This window comes from Botrytis cinerea, chromosome 1 (assembly GCF_000143535.2).
Source record: "Botrytis cinerea B05.10 chromosome 1, complete sequence".
Lineage (NCBI taxonomy): Eukaryota > Fungi > Ascomycota > Leotiomycetes > Helotiales > Sclerotiniaceae > Botrytis > Botrytis cinerea.
The window spans coordinates 3,118,243-3,144,013 of record NC_037310.1 but is presented as its reverse complement, the minus strand read 5'-3'; the positions used below and the strand labels follow the sequence as shown (position 1 = coordinate 3,144,013).

General features: G+C 44.0%; 6 protein-coding genes across 6 annotated transcripts; 3 read left to right on the top strand and 3 right to left on the bottom strand.

The window, feature by feature from the left end:
• Positions 1-675: 675 nt before the first annotated feature.
• BCIN_01g09020 (hypothetical protein) lies at positions 676-2,795 on the top strand. The gene has a single exon (XM_001553479.2). It carries the CDS (start codon positions 789-791, stop codon positions 2,532-2,534), a length of 1,746 nt encoding a protein of 581 aa, XP_001553529.1. The 5' UTR covers positions 676-788; the 3' UTR covers positions 2,535-2,795.
• Positions 2,796-3,309: 514 nt separating this feature from the next.
• BCIN_01g09010 (hypothetical protein) lies at positions 3,310-4,622 on the top strand. The gene has a single exon (XM_024690800.1). It carries the CDS (start codon positions 3,591-3,593, stop codon positions 4,581-4,583), a length of 993 nt encoding a protein of 330 aa, XP_024546569.1. The 5' UTR covers positions 3,310-3,590; the 3' UTR covers positions 4,584-4,622.
• A 1,081-nt stretch (positions 4,623-5,703) lies between these two features.
• Positions 5,704-8,908, bottom strand: BCIN_01g09000 (hypothetical protein). The gene is made up of 4 exons (XM_024690799.1): positions 8,636-8,908; positions 8,255-8,579; positions 6,342-8,182; positions 5,704-6,278 (listed from the first exon to the last, which is right to left on the bottom strand). The coding sequence occupies exons 2-4, from the start codon at positions 8,331-8,333 to the stop codon at positions 5,934-5,936; spliced, it is 2,265 nt and encodes a 754-aa protein (XP_024546568.1). The 5' UTR covers positions 8,334-8,579; positions 8,636-8,908; the 3' UTR covers positions 5,704-5,933.
• A 623-nt stretch (positions 8,909-9,531) lies between these two features.
• Positions 9,532-11,628, top strand: BCIN_01g08990 (hypothetical protein). Its single transcript, XM_001553475.2, has one exon. The coding sequence runs from the start codon at positions 10,004-10,006 to the stop codon at positions 10,913-10,915; it is 912 nt and encodes a 303-aa protein (XP_001553525.2). The 5' UTR covers positions 9,532-10,003; the 3' UTR covers positions 10,916-11,628.
• Positions 11,629-11,673: 45 nt separating this feature from the next.
• Positions 11,674-16,653, bottom strand: BCIN_01g08980 (hypothetical protein). The gene has a single exon (XM_001553473.2). It carries the CDS (start codon positions 14,982-14,984, stop codon positions 12,741-12,743), a length of 2,244 nt encoding a protein of 747 aa, XP_001553523.1. The 5' UTR covers positions 14,985-16,653; the 3' UTR covers positions 11,674-12,740.
• Positions 16,654-19,855: 3,202 nt separating this feature from the next.
• Positions 19,856-23,373, bottom strand: BCIN_01g08970 (hypothetical protein). The gene is made up of 4 exons (XM_001553470.2): positions 22,429-23,373; positions 21,119-22,366; positions 20,795-21,067; positions 19,856-20,743 (listed from the first exon to the last, which is right to left on the bottom strand). Exons 1-4 carry the CDS (start codon positions 22,745-22,747, stop codon positions 20,427-20,429), a joined length of 2,157 nt encoding a protein of 718 aa, XP_001553520.2. The 5' UTR covers positions 22,748-23,373; the 3' UTR covers positions 19,856-20,426.
• Between the last annotated feature and the right edge of the window lie 2,398 nt (positions 23,374-25,771).

Genomic DNA, 25,771 nt, shown 5'->3' with positions numbered 1-25,771 from the left:
GCCCGACATAGCATGAAACTTAAAACTCGTGATCTCAGAGGACAAACGACGCGCAACGCAATTGTAAAATCACAGCTGCGGCTAGATTGACCAAGAGCTTCGGTCCCGAACTCATCAATGCTATATAACTAAGTAGTAATACTTGGCTGCCAAGAAGCAGCGTAGTCACCAATAATTCGCATCCAGTGACATCGTCGTCTATTTAAGGTCCGTCTTGACCCACCAAGCAATGCGGACGTAGTGGAGTCTACACACTCTAAGCCGAGATTTTCGCTAGGGAGTTACGTAACCCTGCACGGTAGCTACCGTACGCTACATTTACTTCGTTAGAATAAGGAGATTCCACCCCAGCCCTATACCGGGGGTAACATAAATCTTTAGCTTATGGAGTGACATTCTTCTGACGTAGCTTACGAGGCTAGAAAGAGAGGTGTAGTCAAAATGTAGCCAAGGAAAGTTCCGCTTGACATTTTACTTCGTTTCGCCAAAGCGAAGCGATCACCTATCTTTGTTTCTACGTCTTGAGCTAATCTTACGGATGGACCTATGCGTCTACACATGACGCGGCGACGCTGTACTCCTGGTCGTCTTCTCTGCAAGGTCATGACGATGAAAGGTACCGCCCAATGTCTAATCAAGTTGGCAATAACTTATATATAGTGCTTTGCAAGTCCCGGTGATGGTTTACTCTCGGCACTTGCTTTACATTCGTTGTTCTAACCCAACTCGAACATTCTTTTGATTCGGTCTTGTTCCTCTTATTCAATACTTTTATTCAATTCACCAATATGCGCCAATCCTCGCGCGCAGCCATCGCAGCTCTTGCGGTGACAGCGAATGCTGCATCGCTTTCCGATGTGTGCACCATATCCAATGTTCAGGCCGCCATACCTGCAAATGGGACCTTGCTGGGCATCGATTTGATCCCTTCAGCCGTAACGGCAGGCGCTGTTTACAATGCATCTGCTGGTATGGGAAGCACTGCCACCTACACCTACTGTAATGTTACAGTTACCTACACACACACCGGAAAGAACGATAAGGTGATCATCAAGTATGCCTTCCCAAGTCCTTCTGATTTTGAAAATCGCTTCTATGTCGGCGGTGGAGGTGGTTATTCTCTTTCCAGTGATGCAACTGGAGGGCTTGCGTATGGTGCCGTTGGTGGTGCCACTGATGCAGGATACGATGCCTTCGACTACAGTTATGATGAGGTAGTCCTATATGGCAACGGGTCCATCAATTGGGACGCGACGTACATGTTTGGGTACCAAGCATTAGGCGAGATGACTCTGGTTGGAAAGTCGCTCACGAAGGGCTTCTACGGCTTGTCCGATGACACGAAGGTCTATACATATTATGAAGGATGTTCTGATGGAGGAAGAGAGGGTATGAGTCAAGTCCAGCGCTGGGGTAAGGAGTACGATGGAGTTATCGCGGGTGCTCCAGCTTTCCGTTTCTCACAGCAACAAGTTCATCACGTGTTCTCATCCGCTGTTGAACACACATTGGATTACTACCCTCCACCTTGTGAAATGGATAAAATTGTGAATGCTACCATCGCTGCTTGCGATCCCTTAGATGGACGAACAGACGGTGTGGTTTCTCGTACAGATCTCTGTATGCTCAACTTCAACCTCAGTTCGATTATCGGGGAATCATACTACTGCGCAGCAACTACCTCCTCTTCTCTCGGTTTCGGATTTAGTAAGCGTGCACAAGGTAGTACAACCAGCACTACACCTGAACAGAATGGAACAGTGACTGCTGAGGCCGTCGCTGTCGCTCAAGCCATTTATGACGGTCTCCACAATTCCGATAATCAACGTGCATACCTATCCTGGCAGATCGCTTCCAACCTTGGAGATGCCGCTACTACATATAACAACGAAACTGGATCCTGGGAACTAAGCATTCCATCTACTGGAGGAATGTTTGTCACCAAGTACGTTCAATTGCTCGATCTCGACAATCTTTCCGACCTTGACAATGTTACTTACGACACCCTTGTTGAGTGGATGAACATTGGTATGGTGAGATTTATGGATAGCTTGCAAACTACCCTCCCTGATCTAACTACTTTCCAATCTTCCGGGGGTAAGTTGCTTCACTACCATGGTGAATCCGATCCAAGTATCCCATCCGCCTCATCCGTACACTACTGGCAAGCTGTTCGATCCAGCATGTACGGCGACGCTACGGCCGAAGAGAGTCTAGAGGCACTTCAGGACTGGTATCAATTCTACCTTGTTCCTGGCGCAGCCCATTGCGGTACCAACTCTCTTCAGCCTGGTCCATATCCCGAGAACAATATGGAAATTATGATCGATTGGGTTGAGAATGGAGTCAAACCAACTGCTCTTAATGCGACTGTATCTTCGGGTACTTATGCAGGCGAGACTCAGATGCTATGTCAATGGCCAACTCGTCCTCTCTGGCAGGGCAACAGCACTACCTTCGATTGTGTCAATGATGAGGATTCTATTGAGAGCTGGACTTACACCTTTGATGCATTTAAGGTTCCTGTCTACTAGGAGTACTGAGATTTCACATTGATGTGTATTTGTGTAGAATTGAGAGGTCAAATTGGGATGGACTGGAGAGTGTAGACGGGAATAGTAATTAGGGTTCTTTGATTGTGTTGTGGGGAGTTTTTTTTATTAATATTGGGTTCTGATGCTGTATATACTACATAGTAGTGTGTTATTACTTTTGATAAATAAATTTCTTTATCACTTTCTCGTTTTGCTGTAGGTCCATGAGAAGTGGAACAATCTTTCCGGAATCAATATCCAGCTTGGGGCACCCTCTAGCGTTGTAAAAGTTAGGGGATGGAGTGATCCTTGTCCCGTCAAACATATCATGCCCCCTTTCCGACTAAAAATAACGTTATATTTACTTTTCTTTAATAAAGCTTCAGAATTATATAAATTCACTATACAATCCACAAATGTAACCGGGTAAAGAAATAATGTATCGATTGGTACTGATTTAATACTAATAGACAGGACATATTTAATAGACATGTGAAGTTAACAAAGATTTCTTTTTGGCTCGGCCTGCATCGACAAAGGAAAGTCACTGCCGAGTAGTTCATCTCAACAGTTTTGCAAGATGCGGTATACTCTGTTCAGGAATGGCACGAGAGATGCATGGGTGCCACGTGTTTTCCATATGTCTTACATGCATCACCTTCCAATTGTGGATCAAAGGTAAATCCTCCGAGAGGTCGAGTTTAGAATATCCCGGAAATGTGGATATTAGTGCTTACTGAATATGCATGTATCATCCACGTCGAAATCGGTCTGAGGAAACCTGAGAGGGTGATTAGGAGAGGAATGTTGGATGCGTTTGGCTATAAGTATAGGGATGCATTGGCGCGCGTTTTGTTTGAATCCCACATTCTCTATGGCTCTCTTTGTGCTTTGAGAAACCGGGATTTTGACGAATACCATTCGACTGTTTTACGAACGATTCTCTAGATGCTTTGAGCTTAAAAACTGCACAATTAGATCGTCAACACATTTGATATTATAAGAACCTTCGAGAACGTGTTGTTTGAATGTCTGCGTCTGGTTGTTATAATCACCATGCATTCATCACATACTAAACAAGAAGACGCTGTCCTCCCCACCCTCTACCCAAAGTCAAAACGATCCCTCAAGACTTTCCTCTCACCATACCATCCTCGCCAGCTCTCGAAACTCCTCTCCCTGACTCCCCTTCGCTCATCTCCGATCAAGCCCCCTATCAAACCGATTCCCGAATTCCACTTCTTCTCCCAACTCCCTTCCGAAATCCGCGCCATGATATGGGCTATCTATTTCACCTTTCCCCGCATCCACATCACGGCTCTCGGCTCCCAACCCACAGCTCCAGACCCCTGGCCTCTGATGCTATCCCGATCACCCCATCTCCATCCCTCGCTGCTAATATCGCACGAATCTCGCTCTATCTACCAACAGACCTGCTGGTTAGAAACCTTACAGCGAATGCATATCCATCCTCAACCCCAGATCTCCCATCCGGCCACTACACCTTTCGGCTCCAATTCTTTTCTCGCCTATCCCGGAAGCGATTTGGTAAATTGGGATACCGATATTTTTTGGTTCAAGGGGATTCCAACGGTGAAGAAGCTATCCATCGGTTATTCCGAAAGCCATATGCAGAGATACGAGGATGTGCGGAAGGTGGCATTGGATTATGCGGTTCTAGATTACGAGGAGGATAGTTATTATTGGAGGAAGCGATTCAAGGTTGGTTGGTATGGATTGGTTTGCGTGTTGTATTTGTTTGAGTGTTTGGAAGAGGTTTATTTTGTGCTTGATGTGGAGGGGGGTAAGGGGACTGCGGAAGGAGATACGGAAGTATCGTTTGAGATGGTTGATGCAGAAGAGAGAGTGAGGAGGAGATTGGAGGATGTAAAGAGGGAAGTTGATAAAGGTGGTGATGGATTAAGATTTCCTCAATTGGATGATAGAGGGATGTATCCAGGTTTGGAACGTCTATTTTCTCGTCGGGAAAGGGGCTATGGGTGGAAAGTTCCAAAGATACGATTTGTATATGCTAGGAATATCGGATAATGGATAAACATATAATACATTATTTCCAGTCTTACTACAAGAGCTTCCTTTGAGATTGCATATATTGGGAAGGGTTCCATCTTATTAATAGTGCCGTCGGATACCCAGATTACACAATTTCGGAACCTCATATCAACTGTGCATCTCGTTATGATCAGATAAAAACACTGCGAGTTTGTTTCCGAGTCAAAGAGAAATTTTCAATTCGTGTACAATGCGATAGACATCTAGTCTTACTATCTCCTCGCTGCACAGAACCTTCAGTAATCGAACAAACTTCGACACCCATTAAGTAAACAGGTATTATATATCCGTATTCAAGGTATCAATCTGCGAAGTATAATATGAACAGCCTTTAAGATAAGAGCTTCTTCAAGAGCTCTGAACCACAACAATTGCATAAACGTAGGTGAATGACTTCAATTCAATACCCATTGTATTACGTAAGCGAATACAGAGAAGACTAGCTCTTTCAGTAGCCCTCATTTAAGGCCTACTATTTCCTGTAAATAACCAGCTCTTTAAACAGAATACAATTTTGACAGTTGGGACCTACCATCGTAGGTGCTACGTCATTCGTATCCCTCTCATACAAGTAGCATTAGTACTTAGTACTGTACTCCAATACCAAATAATTCCAACCCCCGAGAATAAAAGCCTCCATCTCAAAACCATAATCTATAACCCCCCTCCCCCCCACAACCACTCAAATTCCACACCCCTAACTCAAAAGCCCCGGCTCACATTATTCTCCAAGAAGCAACCTCATCGGAAAACCGTTCTATCCCAACTTCTCCAATAATTGATTCACTCTCATGATTCCAATCAATTCCATCGCTTCCACTCTAACTCCAACACTATCTAACAAAGGAATCGGGAAAAGCACACTCGTGCGAGACGTTTATATTTTTTATTAGAATGTAGTGTGCTGATTTCTTTGCTGGGCACGAGGTCTACGGAGCTGGGAAACTTTATGTTATGATGGGGTTTTGGGTGCGGAATTCGAGATCTGGGTAGCAGATAGTTGAGAGATGTGTATGGCAGTTAGTTAGTTGTGGATTGAGAGTAGTGGTGTGGAGGAGGAAGAAGAAGAAGGAGAAGGAAAAGGAGAAGGAGAAAGTCTATTGTGTAAATTAATATCATCAAAATATCAAAGCCTGCAACAAAATTGATTAAAATCAAACAACCAACCACTGAGCAATTCCTCAGATGTTGTCGAGACAATAATGATTTATCCAGTCCTTGAATGAATAATGCTAGCGAGAAATGTGAATTCTAATCATCTCATCATAATACATAAAAAAGTCTATTTTCCCCCTCTCCCACGATCAAAAGCCACCTCCCTGCCACTCACGCATCATAACGACCATTACCCCTCACGACATAAATCTGGCCCACAAGCACCGCACAACCCACCGCCATAGAAATCGCAACAATCGGTAAATTGACCCTTGCAAAGTCCAGCCTTCTAACATGGATATGTTTCCGACCCAGAATATCTCTCCACAACAAGCCAGCCAACGACGCGCTGAAAGCAGTGCTAAAAGCTCCGTAGTTTACTCCGATAGCCATCGAATATACTGTTCCCCAGAAAGCGCGTTCGCTAATGGGGAGACCATTGTTATGGTGGATTTCTTGCCATGCTTGGATTACGCGACAGAGAAGGATTGTGGTGCCGATGTTTGTGCCTGCAAACTATAGCAAAGGAGTTAGATTAGTTTTGAGAGAGTAGCAAGGTATTGATAAAGAGATACTCACGTTACATAGAATACAGGAGAGAAATCCCATCCCGCCAATTGCCCCAACGGTACCGGTCTTGTCAACCCAGTGGTCCCAGCCGTAAGCGAATACTGGGACCCATCCTTTGGTCACTAACGCTTGTACAAGAACGAACATTGAAAACGCAAATGGAACAAGGGCGAAAGGAAGATGGGCAACTACTGCTGTGACAGTTGGGAATGTTTCTTGACACCATAGATATGCCTCGCCAAAAAGCGAAACTAGTGTTGGACGCCCGCGCTGGTTTTGAAGCTCGACCTTACGGGAAGCTTTCTCGGATATTGCTCGGTTATTTGACTCCAATTCATGACTTATGCGAGGTCCCAAGACTCCTAATGGGGAAGAAGGAGATTCCGTGAGCTTTGATTCTTTCTTCTCATCTAGTGCGCTCATTGCACTGGTCGAAGAGCGACTGTTTTGTAGATTGTCTTCTGTTGGAACGAGGGTCGAGATAGAGGAGTCCAAACGATCACTCTGTTTTTGTGTTTGCGCATTGAAACTTTCCGACACCAAAAGCGTGGGGGTTCGGCTATTCCCTGGGTCATTTTCGCCCTCTATTAACTTCATCTCGAACTCTTCGGGCGATTTTGTCAACTTTAAAGAAGCTCCATTCGGACTTGGAATATCTCGCTTCTCCTGTTCCGAGATGACTTGACTCGCTTCTTGCTCTTCTTTGATCTCTCGCTCGGCTCGGGCAAGTTCGAATTCGTGTCGTCCATTGCGAGCGATCTCGCGTGTTTCATGTCGGTTAATCCACCCTAATGAAATCTCCCAAACAAACATCACAAAGGCCGCTGGCAAAGTCACCCAGAACACTGGATATTCGCCTTTACTCTGACTAATAGCATTAAGAACCAAAACCATAATGAGTGTTACGGCCATGAGAATAGCTCCAAAAGCTGCGCCTTTCTTATCAACAAAAGGATTCATAATTTCCTCGAGAGAAAGTTGCTTGTTTTCCGAGGGCTCATTCTCCTGTTCCTCGCCGGAGCTTCCTTTAGCATTGGGGATATTCGGATTTACAGGCTTCTTGGCCTTGGCTTCCTCAGAGAGCTCGTGCATTTTGATCGAAAGTGGAATCAGAGCCTCGTCAGCGAAGACGATATATAGCAAGAATGGGAATAAAACGATCGCTGTTGCAACGACTGGAACAATCATGTTCGCTGTGTAATTGATAAACTTGATACCAAATGCGCCAGCTAATACAAGATTGGTTGGGTTAGAAGAGACAAGAATGGCCGAAGCAATATTGGCGATTGCGAACTGAGAGAAAATCCATGCTCTTGGGTGAACAATATTACTCGATACTCTAGTCAAGTAAGCAAGAAATGCAGTACCGGACAGAATAATGGGATCATTTCCGATGAAGGCCCCCAGGCAGAAAAAGAATGCGTAAAGGAAGAAGAACAGTCTATGTCCAACTTTACCTCCCTTTTGAAGCACTTTGAAAGCCAGATATCTGATGAGACCAGAAGCATCGATCGAAATGGCAATGTATGCTAGGGTAATGAAGAAAACCATAATATCAATCGGATTGATACTATTTGCCCCAACTGTCCCATCGTGTACTTCTTGTCGGCCGATTGCCAAGATAGCGAGCAGAAAGAGATCTGCTATCAAAGGTGCTGTCACGAAATTCAAAGGGAAGTTCAATTTAACGAAACGCGAGACTTTTCCACTTTCGCCATCTTGGTGATCATGCTGGTGATCTTCCTCCCTTGGCGAGATCAATCGCAAATGACTCAAGGTATCCAGAAAAGCGTTTGATAATTTTCGGGGAACATATACTGGAATATGAAACGGGAAAAGAACGATGATATCTATGTGATTCAGGTAAAGTCAACTACCCCTTCCTGGAAAAGCAGCATGTTCGAGAAATAGTTAGCACTTACTAGTTATGACAAAAACAATGAGAGTGATTATAGATCGCCATTCTTTAATTTTATTGGTGTCAAGATTTTCTGCCGCCATGCTGAAAAGTCCTTCGCGACGACAATATTGCAGACAAACGAATCTGTAGAACAAATGGTGATGAGAATTTATCTCGATGCCCCTCAAAAGATAATTTCGTCGCAACTGGAAATCCCAAAGTATCCTCAGGTGGTTTCGCAGCCTTGCCAGAGTCACCAAAAAGTACTATGGATATACAACACTCTATTGAGGCGATCACAGTACATGTGAGACACTCTAGATGCGAGTCGAACCTTTCGATGATACCTGTTGGGCAGAAATCAGATAAAGTTCGACATGGGATGGAAAATTTTCGCAGTAACAGACCTGAGAGAGACCCGATAACTTCAAAAATCTCCGTGAGCTTGTAGGTTAGGGCAAGATCAGGTTTGGTGATAATTAAAACATATTTTTCTCCCTCAAGCACAACTCGTTTGGAGAGACCGTTGGAGGCCAAGAAATATGAATCCGCACGTGGATAGATTCTCGTCGTGAAATGGATCCGATTTCAGGCGCCAATGAAGGGCAAACCAAGTCGAGATTTGATTGGATTCGGTTGAATTGAATTGATTGAATTGAATTGATGGTCAGACTCCTAATAATTACTCTGTACATGCACATGTACATGTACATGTGTGTGCATATACATTGAAGACGAGGCTGTGCCGTGCCATTTACGTATCTAGTGGCCTTGATCTTTTTGGGAATGGTTTCAAGAAGACTTGGGAGGCAAATTGGAGGAAAAGATGCCAGACCAAGGAATCGGAGCGTCAGCTGTAAAATCTCACACCGCATTTAGCAAATGTGAATGAATGAATGTCATCGTTTTCCCCGTCGGGGGGTTCGCCCCACGGATTGACTAACTTCCAAGGTTCACATCGACGACAGGCATTCGGGTTCATATATGCCACCGGTGTAGTTAGTTGATGATGTCCTCACAGAATTTGGTCGATTGTTGTGAAAAATAGAAATGATTTAAGCTTATCTCCAACATGGAGCACGTTGCACGTCTTGGTCCTCCTTGACGAGCAGCAGGATGGGATGGGACATATGAGCAGAGTAGACAGACTGGGTGACGAGATGGTAAGATCTACCAGGTCGCAGGTCCCTCTGTCGACGTGCTGTGTACATACCAAATAAGGTTCCGGTAGCCAGCCATTCAAGTGCAAGTGATTACTAGAGACATATTATGATACATGATGCACACTCCCTACTTCCTGACCGGCATTCATATCATCATGCTTTCTCGGGCAGCTCCGACTCTTTAGCTGAAAGTTAATAAAACAAGCCTCTTCGCTCTCGAAGAATGTCACCTCTGCATTATGAGGTAGGTAATGTAATATTGCAACCGAAATCATTACAACCCAACAATCAATGTCTTGACTATCATCTACAGGATCTGGCCGAGATGAAAAACGAAACAAACCTCGGGACATTAGATAAGGTCGACCGATAAGAATTGGTGGCTCGTAAATGTGGCTGGAGAGCAGAAGAAGGGGAGGGGACAGCAGCTACATAGTTTCAGCCACATCAGATGTTGACCTTGACAAACATTCTCCCCTATTTCGTACCTAGGAAGATAACTATCTAGGTGGATAGAGAGAGCAAGGTCATCTACAAGGTCATCTACGACCCAATTACCATCCCGCTCCAAGCATGATCAGAGCTTGCTATCAACATTTCACATTCCAATGCGTCTCAGAATAGGTGGTCTCATACGCAGAATCCAGCGTTATAGTACCTCCTCATCGTGGTTTGCACCAGGTCCCACAAAGCATGTCAAGATAGATGACGAAGAGCGCGGTGTAGACTCCTATGATTTGCCGACTCGATTCCACCCTCAATCATCTTTCCACATGATAAAGATGATTCTCCTGGTGCTCCTAGCTCTACTTTTCGTCGTCCTCTTATTGGGATACACCATTTACAAACCTCCCCAATTCGTCATCAATTACCTCCGATGGAAATATCCTGACGTACTATTTCAAATCCCTCTCTCACATGCCCACCGTGTTATCGCTCTAACAATCGACGATGCACCTTCCGAAGAAACATCCCGAATCTTAGATTTACTCAAGATCTACGACTCCAAAGCCACATTTTTCATCATCGGAAGCCAAGTTTCCGCGCACCCCTCTCTCATCCAACGTATCCACGACGAAGGTCACGAGTTAGGAAATCACGCCTGGGCCGACGAGCCATCCATCTCCCTCCCCATCTCAGAGCTGGAGCGTCAAGTCAAAGAAGTTGAAGATCTTCTGCCCCCCAATCGTCCAATCTCCGGTTCCAAAATCCCGCCCAAGTATTTTCGTCCCGGCTCCGGATTCTTCAATGCGCAAATGCTGGAGAAAGCAAAGCAATGGGGTTATCGCGTTGCGCTGGGGAGTATCTATCCTCATGATCCGCAAATCCATAATGCGAGGATTAACGCAAAGCATGTTTTGAGTATGGCGAGACCGGGGGGTATCATCATCATGCACGATAGGCGATCGTATTCGGCTGCTGAGATTGAGTTGGTTCTTGGAGGGTTAAAAAAGAGAAAGTATAGGGTTGAATCGCTAGGAGGCTTACTTGGAGTCGCGGGGATTAATCAAGCGGTATAATCCCGAGATGTCAACTTTGCTTTCTTGGGTTCGTCGACTGTCAAACTCGCAGAGTATAGCATAGTATAGCACACACCATCGTATCCCACAGCCAATTTGCCAAAGATGGAACTTTACAAAAACGAGCCAGCACAGTTGAAGCAACTCAAATTAGAACTTGCATGAGAGCCATTTCTTGGCGAGGAGGCCTTAAAGTAGACTGGAACGCAGGCAATAGAAATGAATCACCAAATCCATTCGATTCCTCACCCAGCTCTAACAACATGCATCTCTCTCTTGCTCTCGCTGATACGGCCACTAACATCAAACTCAAACTGTATTGCAGAGCACAAAAACCCCCTAAAAAGAACCCCTCGATAGTCCGCACCACATCCATCTCAGCAAAAGCAAGAGGATCCAGAGACATGGAATAAGTGAACGAACAAATAACCCCCCTCCCCATCAAAATAAAGCTGAAGAATCACAATTATCCCATCCTCGTAGTAATCAAATCACAGATTCCATTTCATGCCAGGGTATTTCATGCTAGGGTTGCGAAATAACCATCATATCAGATCACATCCGTCAACCATTCATTGTCCTAACCATCTACCCACCATATATCAAGAACAACAAACGATATACCACCAAACGTGTATAAAAACAAACCACTTCGAGACATACAATTCCTTTCCTTCCCCCTCCTCCCGCCTTTCTTTTCCCTCTCTTCCTTATATTAGGTAGGAACACCTGGAAAAAAAAAAAAAAAAAAACTCTGCTGTCGAATCTATCTGTGTATTGAGCGTTTTCCCATGATCGATGATTTCTAGGCTTCGAGACGCATGGCTATAAGAAAGAAAGGAAGAAAGAAAGGAAGAAAGAAAGGGAAAGAAAATGAATAAAAGTAAAATGATGGGTAGAAAAGCGAGATCGCCATGTATCAATGAATCAGCACCAAAGCAAGAAAATTCGGAACGAAAGAAGGACGGTACAGAAATTTGGAAGTATAGATATTCAGCAGCCCAAACAAAATACAGGCCGTCATCTCACATAAAGAAGAAACACCAAGTCATTCACACACATACAAAACTGAAAAATATAGTATCTCTTGAATATGCAAGGTCCTCATTCATCGCCAGCCTCACGACAACAACAACTACTACTAAGTACTTTCGTGACTACACACCACTACATCTTACACGGCAAGTATAGTGAACCACCATCACATTCATCTCTACTCTGCCACTTTCGACTCCCCATCCTCCACACCACCAACAATACAACATCTCCTCAAAATTTAAGCATTATATCCATCCAATAATGGCTCATACCATAATGCAAAATCTCCTACACCCCCATTCCCCAAGAGATTTTCTTTGCACGATAAGGTACACTTTCCGCCTCCACCTAAACATCCAAAGAAAGAGATAATAACTCCGATCATGCAAGATCAAGATCTAGTACAGTACAATGTCATACAAGACATCAGTATTCGCCAACAAGAAAAAAGCAGTAGTAGTAGTACTAGTATTGTTATCCAAGAAATCAAATAGGTTGGACGAAGTCGAATAAGGAGAACATGAGATGGAATTTTGTGGAAGCAAGTCCAGAAAAAATATGGTGAAAAGGAAAAACGCCAGACGCGGCCTGAGAGTGGTCGGGATTTTTTTAACAATATTGACCCATTTCCACGCCGTGCAAGGAAGAACCCCCAGCATGTGCAACAATACAGGATATATTGTAAACAAGGACATGAAAATGCAACAGCGCTAATGTCAACGAAGAAAAGATAAGAACATATAGTGACAGTTTGGAATGTGAGATTACAGTACAAAAAGAGAGGGTATCATATTCGAGTTTTGGTACCAAGGTTTATCCAGCTCATATCCGAAGGAATTGAGGGTTGGTTTTGTTGTTGTGTGGGTGGTGGCGGTTGAGGTGTTTGGAGCGAGAAATTATTTCCTCCATCAGTATCTCTGTTGGTGGTGTATACGCTAACAGTGTATGCATTACTTGGTCTGTTGTTAGACCAGCCTTGATTGCCCGTTGCCCATGAGTCCGGATCATTTACACTTTCTGGAACTCCACTCGAGTATGCATCGGATCTTCCATCATAAGATGAAGCATTGCTTGCATAAGAGTCAGGTCGGAGCCCTTCAATCTTGCCAGACATCTCTGCTGCTACTGGGAAATGAGATCCAGCAGTGGATACAGTAGGACTATTGGTAGCCACCCGATATAATGGAGTATCTCCTGGAATTGGAATCTTCAATGGAGGCACCAAGGCGGATGTTGTAGTAATCTGACTTGGAAGTCTAGAAGCATTAAGTTGCGTATTCAGCCTTGGATCCGAGTATCGTGAAGCGGCGTCATCGTCACTATTGGACAGATTTTGTCTTGATTCTCCAATCCCCAAGAAACTCGTCATTGCACTTCCACCAGACCAATATCTATTCCATCCCGATGATCTTCTAGTACTGCCTCGTCTCTGCGCTCCAGGATTCCTAGGTCGTGGTGTAACCGTATCTTGACCGAATGAAACTTCTTTTGCCAAAGCATCTTGAGCAAAAGTCTGGTCAGGTGATGTAGGATCATTTATTGTAGTTTTGTAGGTTTTGTTAAATTGACTGCTGCTGCCACTTCCTGCACTTCCGTTACCTTTGTCGTCCTCTCCTCTTCGGTGTCCGATACGACCCATTAAGATGGCCATTGACGAATATGAACCCTGGGATGCCGATTGCCCATGTTGCGGCGGGTGCATTGACGAGTGCATATTTGCCAAACCTCTGTCCGAGAATTCCAATCCATCTTTCTCGAGAGGATATCCATTTGCATCTGCATTTTTGAGATCCCTCCTCTTCCGTCGCCATCGGAGAAGAATCAACACAGCAATGAGTAGTAGAGCGATCCCGATTATAGACCCAAGTACTGCACCCAATATCTTCACTGGAAACGTGTCGGCAACCTCATCGGTTGATTCGGTTGCTGTTGCAGTAGTGTTACCAGTACTTGTAGGCACTGAAGAACTTGTACTTGACGAGGACGATGATGGTACAATGATTTGTTGTGTGGTAGACTTTACCAACATTGATGTTGCATTAACCCAAGAATTTGTTCCCGCTCCAAATACGCACAGAACATCGTCATCATTTCCACCCGATATTACTACTTGTCCAGCTGCGCCCATCGCAACCGAATATGACGTCCTCGTAGATGTTGGAGCCAGGGTACCATTATAAGCAGGCCAGTCAGCTTCCGTAAGACTGCTTCTTTTTACTTCTTGCATAGCTCTTTTTGTGGAAGTACTTGTTGATACAATGGCCTCCGCACTTTGCACGGGATTTCCAGAGCCATCAACCAGAACGGTCCTATTTACAGTGTTTGGTGTCACTGTCATATCAAAAGTGTAAAGATTCTTGCTTTCGTCATCGCCCGTCATCATAACTGCTTTGACTGCTGAAGTATTATATATCGGAGTGGCCAGGCTGCTGTTTGTGTTAACCCAGGCCGTTACTGGATTGAATTCCATCACTGCAGTATTCTTGTCAGTGCCGCCAATGTAGATTGCCGATTCCGATGACCATGGAAGCAATAGAGGCTGCACAGCGGGTACAGGTGGTGTAATAGAAGCCCCATATGACAGGACATTGTATGGAGGCGACGCGGCTATCGTGAAGGTTTGAGATGATGGATCTTTACTACCGTCTTGACTTCCTGCATACATTAGAATGGAGTCCGATGCATTCAAGTATACAGCACTGTGCCATAATCGATTTTGAGCGACTAGTACTGTGGTAGTTATGGTGTCCCATGTCCCATCATTAAAATTATATCGCTGAAGACCCGTATACGGGCTTGTAGCATTACTGCTCGTTCCACCGACAATATACAATGCATCCTGTCCGTTAGCAGGTGTTGCCTTTACACAAACTCCTCCCGATACAGATTCTCCTTGGGGTAATTGCGTCCAGTTCGCTCCTTGGACCAACGATAGCGATTGAAACGCTTCGCTGTTGTATGCGTATAATGTATTGTTATATAGTATCGAACAGGAATCATCCAGAGAATATTTTGGTTTTGGTAGAGCCATTATTATCTTGCTCAGTCGTGGTCGTGTTCATTCGTTATTGAGGTCGTCGGGTAGGCCGATCGACGCTACGAATGGTAAAAGGTTCGTCCTCGTTTCCGTTATGTATCTTGGCACATTATGAGCCAAGTAAGAAAATATAGCAGATGTCTATCAATGGATGATTTGAAAGGATGCTGTCAAAGCGACGAAACCAATTGTCGGAGGTCCGGTCTCGATGAGAAATGGAATTCGAACGGAGTCGTCAACGACGGGTATGTCTTCCAGCAAGCTGCGATGCTTTAACAAGAGGCGTCGAAAGCCCGTAAGAAGTCACCGTCAAGATGTCCAATCAAGTCGAATTTGTAATGAAGATATATTTCGTCCCGATTTCGAAGTGTAAGGCGTTTGGCAACAGATCCTCTAAGTGTGGGCAAGTTGAAACAACCAAGTGCAGATAAAAGACCCAAAGTTGCAAAGTTATTCTCTCAGGTCATAAACGAAGGCGACTCTTGAGATGGCGAATGGCACCTCAAATGAAAAAGAAACTGCAAAGAATGCACAGCAATCGAAACGCGAATGGCACAAACAAGTATGCCAGTATGACAACTGATGAGATCGGTATGGTATTTGGCACCCACGGTATAATAGGAGTCAACCGGCTGTCGAACAATCACGTCCGCTTCCTGGGGCAGGCCACGAATGGTACGAGCGAGGACCCGCCCTGTTTTGATCTACAATGGTATATAAGCCGAGGATGTTCTGTTTCTGAAGCGCTCAATGCGAATCGTGTCAGTTTGCTTTATATGCCTGGTTTCGGATGTATTATCACAGATAGATACTAAATTGCAAGAATATCAAATTTTCTTTCGATGGTCCAGTAAATGAGAGGTATTCCCAGAATTCAAAGAAGAACAATCAATGATTGCAAACCCAGGACGGAATGAAATTGTAGAAGTCTCAGGCGTTGGTGGGCTTGATGGGCTTGACTGGCAAGGAGTCGAATGAATCCTTGAATGGATGAAAGGTTCTTCAATTTCGTTTTCGCACCGGAGGACGGGGATTCTGTGTTGGAAATGGGTATGGGTATGGATGGTATGGATGGTATGGATGGTATGGATGGTATGGATGGTATGGATGGTATGGATGGTATGGATGGGACCTATGGATGTGTTGCTGTATGCGACGCACGCGATATTCATATGTATGTAATATGTATGGGTTGCAATACCTGGGTGGAGAACGGAGAAGTAGTTTTCTGGTACGAATCCGTATGATGTGTGGTAGAAAGTGGAACTTCGTATGTCTTTTGGTTCGTCATAGGTCGTTGTCGTTATCCGTCAATTGCTCTATATGGGTTCATAAGATTCGTTGTCTGTTCCTAAAATTGGGGAAGAAAGATTAATCAAAATATAGAGAATATGGAGGCGTGAAATGACTGCAAGATGTCCAAAGATTGGTAGGGAGCAAGCTCTTCGGTGGAGTGCAATGATCGAGGGTCAGGAAAGCGATGAAAGGTGCTGCACACAATCGCCAAGCAAGCAGGCAGATAGTGGAAGAGCTGGCAAGGTTGGGCTGTGAGAAGGGGAGGATCGATAAAGATGCGTGTGATACGATCTTTTTGCCTCTTGGTGAGACGAGATGGCATAGTTAATGTAAGAGGCAGATTGGTGAATTTGTGAGCATTAGCACCGAGTTTAGATCGATGATTAATTTCATAGTGCGGTAAGATCTTTTCTCCCTCGCGTTTTTTACTCTTTTGCCGTTTCCTCTCTTCTGCTCTCTCTCTCTCTCTCTCTCTCTCTCTCTCTTCAGACGATCTCCCTTCCGGTATTGGCCAGTCAGAATATGTTCTTGATCGTCCCTTTTTGACTTTTCCCTATTTCCTCACTCCTCCCACTTCTTCTTCCCCTTCCAACCAAATACCGATTGAACTTTTGCAGTCGTGCCCCTGTTTTTAGAATTTCCGTACCTGCTTTAATCAGATTGGGCAGTAGCAAATCTCTCTGCTAATCTGTGATCGGTTTAGTTTCATGCAGCTAATTCGAATAAGGGGCTATTTTGGTTTGAGACCTCCCACCCTGCATGAACATTTTGAGCGTTCGAACTCCACTCTGCATTTCTCTTAGCCCGCCAAGTATTCAAGGGTGTTTCGTGCTGTCCGATATCCAATTCTTTCCCCCCCTAGCCACCCCCAAACTACTTCCATGTGCTCGCTGCTCACTTGGAATTTAGAATCGGTTTGCAAACTTTTGGATGCTTATTAGACAACTGCTTGTTACTCAGCCAGCTTAGCTAGCTCAGCCGGTAATGATTTAATCTAAGTCACAATGTATTTATATGTCCTTCTGAATAGCATCGTCATTTCTATCTTCGCATTGACTTCATTACTTTATCAAAACATTGGTTCTCGTACTCCTATATTGGACAGTCCGGGTATGACTATCCATCGACAAGCAATCAATAAATTAAAACGTCCGTCCCCCGGGATCCAACTAGAATGTTCTCCATGGATAAAGTTCTTCTTTCTTATCCGACGTGGGAGAAATGATTTTCTACTCTGTGTATGCAGATGGAGATGGTGAGGTTATGAACAGAGCTTACGACTTTTCGAGTCACCCGTGCGATATGCGATTGATGAAAGGAGATAAAAGAGAGAAGAAAGCCCAACAGATTCATTGAGCCAGCCTCGTGGCCTTTATTGGACCCTGTAATCACAGTACCAAAAGGCTACAGATTCATTGAGCCAAACTCTCATACCATCCATCCATCCATTGATTGACCGAGCGACGAAGAGGGCGAGCAAATATTTGGGGTACATTATTATCACATTGATTTCTTGGTCCCATATCAGAAGTTCCAAGCACATTTCATCTTCTTTTCATTGGCGAGTTCATCCACTTTTTGCCTGCAGCAATACGCTCAGACTGAAATACGGGAATGATTTGTTTCAACGACATGTCAATATGTCGAATCGTCGACCGACAACAAGGGTATATGTACATGTACTTCAAAAAATAATCACACCGGTTTGAACGAGGAGTCAATTGATTGGAATCCGGGACAAGCCATACTCCCTTCTCTGATGTTGTAGCAATCACGGAAGTGGCTGTCTAGGTGCTGTGCCATGAAAAATAATTGGTTGGTGCCAGAAGCGCTCCACGCACAAGCATTCTTTTTGGAGAGTTTAGCCCAAAAATACGAGTTGACTCAGTTGATGGGCTTGCTGCTAATAAAGTCGATGCGATTTCTTTGCACAGCACTTCTTTGAGTTGTCACACAGGAAGTTTCCTATTTTTCAATTCAATCTTCCCCTTCACCTTCGCTAAATCGCTTTCAGTTCTAAACGAAACTCAAGCAGGAGTGATGTCAAAATATTAAAAAGAGAAAACGAAGCCTAATCATTCGGCGGGGTGGCCACGGTCAAATATTGATAACTCAAACAATAGACTTCATTCATGTAAGCGCTTTCATTGTAACTTTATTTATCATCAACTCCATCAATAGGATGCGAAGGTATCGGTTTCTTATCTCTCCCTAGAAGCGCGCGGCCAGGCCAGTAAGAGATGTTGGAGACAATGTCCAACATATGATTGGGTCTAAGCTTTGGCGATGTGCCGAAATGACTTATCGAAAGTGCCGGTAGTCCATGATTCATTCGTTCAGAATACATCATTTTTCTGATCATAGTACTGAAGATCTATTCTAGTGATCTGCCCTCATGCAGCTCGCCCATCTGCAAACATCACACTCATCACGTGGATTAGTGATCTCATGTCTTGAATTTGGGGTTATCTTTGAGTTTTGCAAGCTTGCACCATGTTGTTTCCCACGAATGGTGGCCAGTAGTGTTGCCCTATCGATATTTTGGAGGTAACGTGCCAACCTTATTCTGAATTTCGATAGTCTCGGCGACACGCTGTTCATGCACTTCTTTCTACAACTGTAGGCAAAGTGCGACTTTTTGTCGTCATGCTAATCTTAATACCGTTGTTGTGTTACCATCAAAGTTATTGGGTAATCATTTCGTTGGACACATTCGTCATGTAAAATTAAACAGTTGTATTATCATTATAGCACCGTTACTCGACTGACGGAATCTTTTCCCGAGCATTGTACTTCAAAAGACTATTATGGCCTAGATACGAGTCAAGGCCATCGACCTATGGGGCCTTGTTCAAGGACCTTTGAGGTCTTCCGGTTACGAAGAGGATTGGGATCCAAATTAGACACACTCGATGTTTATTTATGTGCAAGATCCATATTCGACAGACAAGTGCAACCTAATTAGGAAGGCAAAGAACAATCATTTCTTCAGGCTCGATGTAACCACAGTCTAATCTCTGCGACATTTATATAACTAGGTCGACCTAGCAATCGTTATTGCACAATGAGACCTACCAGGATACCATCGTTCTTCCGTTAGTCATACACATACACACACCTATCATTCTTCAGATACTGCTGCAAATGGACAAGAAGCAAATTCAATCTTCTCTTTTTACGTTATCCTCTTCATTCGGTGAATCACAATGACGATTACTTATTGAATCATTAGGTCGCTAACTTTACGCTCTCGCAATTCTCCGAAATATCTGCGAGATAGGGCTATGATTTTGAGACAATGTCAATCTTATGCCATGTCGATTGACCGGATTGATTGATGTGTTGATGTTTATTTGGAGCGGTATTCATGTAATTCTATGCGGTGGACGTAATATTTTTTTCTACAAGACTATGTAGGGGCCAAGCTCTTGATCCGGTGGCTACCCTGAAGGAAGTTCGTTGCGGTGAAGAAAGATGTCCTGCTTTAAGACTCGAAGATCAACATGAAGTAGATATGACTTATTCTAGATAACAATATACGATCGACAAACATCAGATACTCACGTAGATGTGATCCAGATTCCCTTTAGAAAGATTCCAGTATTAAGGTTTCAGAATGTAAATAAATTCAATTACAAATCCATAGCTCCCACTATTCAACTCACAGAGCTCACAGAGGACTACATATACATAGATAACATATAATAATATCTCTCATTGAATAAATGCTAGTATCACCCACTAAAACTGAACTATAAAAGAAAAGAGTCAAGGAAAGATGAATGAATAAAAGGAAATAGGGTATGTGCCATATATGCATGAAACAAACTCAAATAAACCACACATCCCACTCCACACATATATCCAACGTCCCTCTGTTTCCCTCCCGTACCTGTACAAAGAGAACCCTATGCAATAAATAGAGAATTTTGTACCGCTAAGTGACGCAAGGAAATCGTTATCTTGTATATGATACTAATGATATACCCATCTCTTTTTTCTCGTCCATCGGCTCGCTAGCAAGCCAATTGGTCAATGAGATGGGATGGGATGCTATTGTGCTTCACTTCTGTGTGAAGACACCTGTCATTCCCTCTTTTTCTTCCTCTCTTCCTTACTATATGTGGATGAAACAAAGATCTAATAAGCCATTCCCCTATAAGCACCGCCCCCGGAATTTCCACCTCCTACGTTCATATTTGGTACGGTAGGCTGACGACTCTGATGCCCAGCTCCAGCTACTGGCGCTGCGCCATCGACGAGATTTTCTTGGCTGCGCGAATATGGGTTCGCGGGCTCATTCATGAAACCTGAAGGGTCATGCGACTCGTGAGTAGAGTGTAAATATGGGTGTTTTGGATCGGCCTCATAGGAGTGAATGCTAGATTTAGAGTCCATGAGGAGAGAGTTGCGGGCATCGAGAGGAGTGAGGTTATCGAGGTCGCGGTTGAGTTTTTCTTGAGGAAAGGTTAGTTTTGAGGAGTTTGGATGGGAGGAAAGAGACTTACCAGCTTCCTTACGACGCTTTCTATGGGGGTTTTGTTTGATGATTGAGATGACGGCATTGACACCAATGAGGATGGCGAGGGTACCAGTGAGAACTGATTGAATGGCAATGAGAACGACACCGGTAACTGTTTGGGTGGTTTCGGCGATACCAAGCTCTTCGACAAAAACGAGGATACAAATGACAGAGAGAACACGGACGGCTTGGACGAACATGTTAATCACGTTGGCGGATTTTCTCTCATACGGACGACTCCAGAGGAGAAGTGAGAGCACTGGTAGAAGTATTAGAGAAGAGTCTTGGGACATTGCACGGGATTACTTACTGAGACATTCAATGATGAGTTGAGCAACGGTTTGAGTGAGACCATGTCCATCGGCTGCTGCTAACACGCATCCTTTGGCGAACATGTAGATGATAGCTGGGACGAACAGCCACCAGAAATCCTTTTTATAGTTCTCGTAGAACATACTGTATTTAAGCCAATTGTCCTTCTTCTCATATAAGCCTGACACGTCTCCGTCTCTCTCCTTAAGCTTCTTTGCTGCCGAGGAAATTTTGTAAGCGAAGAATACAAGGACAGCAGTGAAAATCGTCAATGTGACAGCAGCAAGTGTTTTAGCAGCCCATGAATCGCCATTGGTGAATTGGAAAATACAGTAAAGAACCCATACACCGTAGAGAGCAAGAATCAATTGAACAGTGAGACGAGCCATAGTTTGCCAGTAATGTTTTCGGAATCCGGTAAGACTCTTTGGGAAAGATGCGAAGAGGGCCCAGGTCTCGAGGAGGACTTTGAAAGCAAGGACTGCGACGACAATGGCGGCGATAACACAAGCAACAATAAGAAGAACTGTCATGAAAGTGTTGGCTTGTGGAACTGAGAGTTCTTCAACGTAGGCCTTGATTCCCGCTACCTTTTCTTCGATGATTGCTGCCGTAGTGGTGGTTTCACTAGCATCATCCGTTCCGTTGATTGACGTCACAACATCTCGAGCATATAGTAATGATCGTTTGGGAGTCTGAGTTGATCCATCGGAAAATACCAACGTAGCATTCTTCAAATAGGTAACACTGTCAGCCGTCAAATTACCTCCAGTAGCAGCTCGGAAACTGTCAATCGATTGTTGCATGGCGGTCCAAGGAATAAGGCCAGTACTGAATCCAAAGTTCTTGGTGAATTGACGATAGACCGGAGGATAGTTGACGGACATCATTCCATTCATAGCCATACCCTGAAACCATGTCACACATTCCGTGAACGAAGGGCTGGAGGCAGCCGCTCCTCCGCCTGCTCCACTGGCTGCAGCACCGAGTGCAGAAACTCCACCCACAACAGCGGCAGCTCCAGCTACAGCTGCGGCAACATAAGATACAGCAGCCACAGCAGTAGTTTTACCATTGGTGACATCTGCTTGAACGCAAGCAACCTCTACTGCGGTGTTCAAGTCCTTGAGTTCGATTGTAGCTATGGCGGAAATATCGGGTACCGAGAAAGCAATGGCGGGAATCATCGAGGCATATTGGTCTGGAATTGCTTGTGTTCCAGAGGCAGCAAAGGTTCCCACAGGGACTTCAATCAGAGCATCAGTTCTAATAATTCTTCCGACTTGCTGAAAAGGGGATGAAACTTACTCGGACATAATTGTTCTACAAATGTGGTCGAATCACAGGGATTGAAGGAGTTTGAATAAACTGAGATTCCATACGCAGTGACATTGATCTCAGCAGTAACGTTTTGAGATTTGGTGCTTGATCCGGCCACATCGAAGGTGACTGTTTTCGCGGTATTGTCGTACGTGACAGCCATCTTCTGGACTGAGATATCCGAATCGGCCAAACATGATGTAAAACCTGTTGTCGTGAGAGTTTGGCCTGCGAGAACTCTGCCCGGCAGAGTTCCTATTAAGACTAGGGAAAGAGTAGAGAGGGTTGAAATTGGCCGTAACATCATGGCGACGGTGTGTATTGGCACGCGGAAGACCGCCTCTGTAAAACGTCGGAAATCCCAAAACTCAGAAAACTTAGAATGACTCTCTATTCAATGTCGATGTATGTTCTATTGTAAATTTGTAATTGAAGGATGCTCCAATTGTATGATGAGCGGTTTCTATGATTAGGTGTCGAAGGTTTGGGGCCTCGACTTAGAAGAGTATGTGGAAAAGCTGTATAGTGATAATATGGCCTAGGGTCTACCTGGAAAGAATGGAAGTATGGTCAAAGCTGCAGAAGCTAGCCGTTGTATAACAGTGTGAATGTTGAGGGTTGGGTGAAAGAGAGTAGGTGTATAGGTAGAGAGAGATATAATGAAGGTTGGTGCATACGATAATGCTTTTGGAGTGTATAAAATGCGTGAATTATAGATATGAGTGGGACAAACGATTGTATGAAGGAGAAATCTGAATATCACTGGTAGGAAACCGGAAAAGCTTGTCACATTACAAAACGACAAAGCAAAGAGATGAACAAGTGTGCGTGGTATGAAGACATTAGAATCAGAATCGACACGGTTATCGGGATATCTTTTTGAACAGGGGATGAGCCATTGGAACTTGATGTTGAAAAAGAAAAAAAGATTACTTGCTCGGGACTCAGAGTCTGGAATCACCAGGGGTTCGCCAAGGATTGAGAAGTTCTAGTGGGGCCGTGGGTAAGATGGACCAAGCAGGAGTTAAAAAGCTTGGGGACCACGCCGAAACTGACAAGCCCTAGCTCAGGGGTAAAGATTGACTGAGCCACTGTTACTACTTGCTTTGGGCAATTCCGACAGTTCTTTGTAGTTATTGGACGAGACGCTTTCTGGAAAGATGTCCACACTCAGGTACCGTTTCGTGGATTTATTGAATTGATTGGTTAAGTGTTGAAGATGGAGACCTTGGAGTTCTCCATTAAGTTGTCTTTTCTCGCTTGCGCTCCTTAGTCTGTAACAAGAATAGTACTTTAAGAGGGACTTACGAAGCTTGGTTGGTTATGATTCAGAAAACAGACCAAGATGGAAAGTAGAGCAAGATTTGATGATTATTACAAGTACACAGCCATAACCATCCATCCATCGCCGGATGATTTGAAAATAGAAACTTGGATTTTTTTTTCTATAGAGTATTCCTCGAGAATGACGATGAAGGAATGATACGATGAACAAAAACAGTCAATTCAATTTTCTCAACGCCTTTTCTTTTTGTCATCACATCAAATCTCTAACATCGGGAGTTACTTGAGATGTTTCTGTCCACCTTCCCCGGAGCATCTGATGATAGTCTGACTCGGCACTTCCACAAAAATTCAATGGTGATACTGGACTTGTCTGATCTTCCTCGTGTAGCAACGATCATCATATCATCATATTGAGAAAGGGTCCCGCGGGAATCCACGAGATTCTCAAAACTAGGATACATCAAAGTCTAGACGAGCCAATTTCCTTACCAAAGTAGAAATAGTGGGGTAGATTAATGAACTCAGAAAGCATGTTCGTAAGAGTACGACATAACTGAGAATGTTTTGCATAAGGCTTCAGATTATCCTTTGACGACGGATAGAATTCATTTGAGCAGCATCAACAGATCGTGTAAGCATCCTACAAGAGTTCATCTGAAAATGGTAAGATGTTCAAGACAGTAAAACTATTTGATTTCCCCGTGCATTCCAGAATCTCCGTGGAAGAACGGCGGCAAAATAATGTGGCTGAAAGTTAGACTCATGTATGTTTAAGAACGGAATTTTCGAGATGCCGTTCGTTTTCAACGGCCAATTCATAAAGACAGGCAGGGTACTGAGGTAACTGAACACGATTTATATTATCAAATCTACCATTCCTACAACCAACCTGGCTAAGCTTGAACATTAGATTCCTTGGTTAATTCCAGCAGATACGAGAGCCATATTTATCGAATGTAACTAAGGGATTATGCCATGTAGCATTGCAGGCAGCATACGAGGAACGGAAATAATCCTACAAGACCACAATACCACCATACATACGAAAGGAATAACAGCAAACGAAACATTCTTCTGTAATGTGTTGAGCCTCAAACTCTGAAGGGTATATAACCATCATTTATTCATCGACTGGTACATACGACCATAGACTGAGGAGAATTGGGCATCCCGTCCGCTCTGCCATACACAAGCCTCAGATCGGTAGATTAGTAGTTGGGTGGGTGACCACCAGCGAATCCCTACTGTTGTATGTATGTTTTTGCATTTTTGTTTGTGGCAAAATGATTTCATTACACGCGGCGGTGGTTTTGTCCTTGCGCACATCGTTGTCTCTAGCGTTGTGAGGGGTACATAACATATTTAAGCTTCTATGAAAGACCAAACATGTTCTTTCTTGAAGCATTAAAGTGTCATCGTTTTTTAACTTCGAGACTTGGTGTCATTTCATCTCATGACTATCTATAGTGAGTTTCAATCGAAAAGTCAAACCCGCTGAAATGATGCTACACTTATTCAAATACTATTTTAGATTCAATATGAGTATTGAGAGAAGTGATATGCACGCGAGTAATAAAGTCCTCAAAGTTTTGGTCTGTGCTCCTACCACCAACAACCCCTCGCTTATCCCCAAAAACTCTGCAAAGACTTTTCTGATCCATCATGTCTAGCTATAAGTTTTGATATTACAATCGTATCTTCAACAAACATCTATCATAGCCTGCCCGGCTAGCTCAATCGGTAGAGCGTGTGACTCTTAATCACAAGGTTGGGGGTTCGACCCCCCCGTTGGGCTCAATTCCCTTCATTAGAACTTTCTTTTTGCAATCTTTTGCTCCCAAGCTCCACTATAAAGTTCGAGCATCTCCTGTCAAGTTCTTCCTACTCTTGGAGCCCTTAAAGTATCCATCATCTTTCCTCTAGCGCGGAAAGCCCCGCCAGGGAACATCCACCCATTTGTGGATGTTCCCGGCACCTTTTTTTTTTCCCTCAAAAGTTTTTCTCAACAGAGCTTCGCTATTCGCTCATCACAACAGTCAAATCC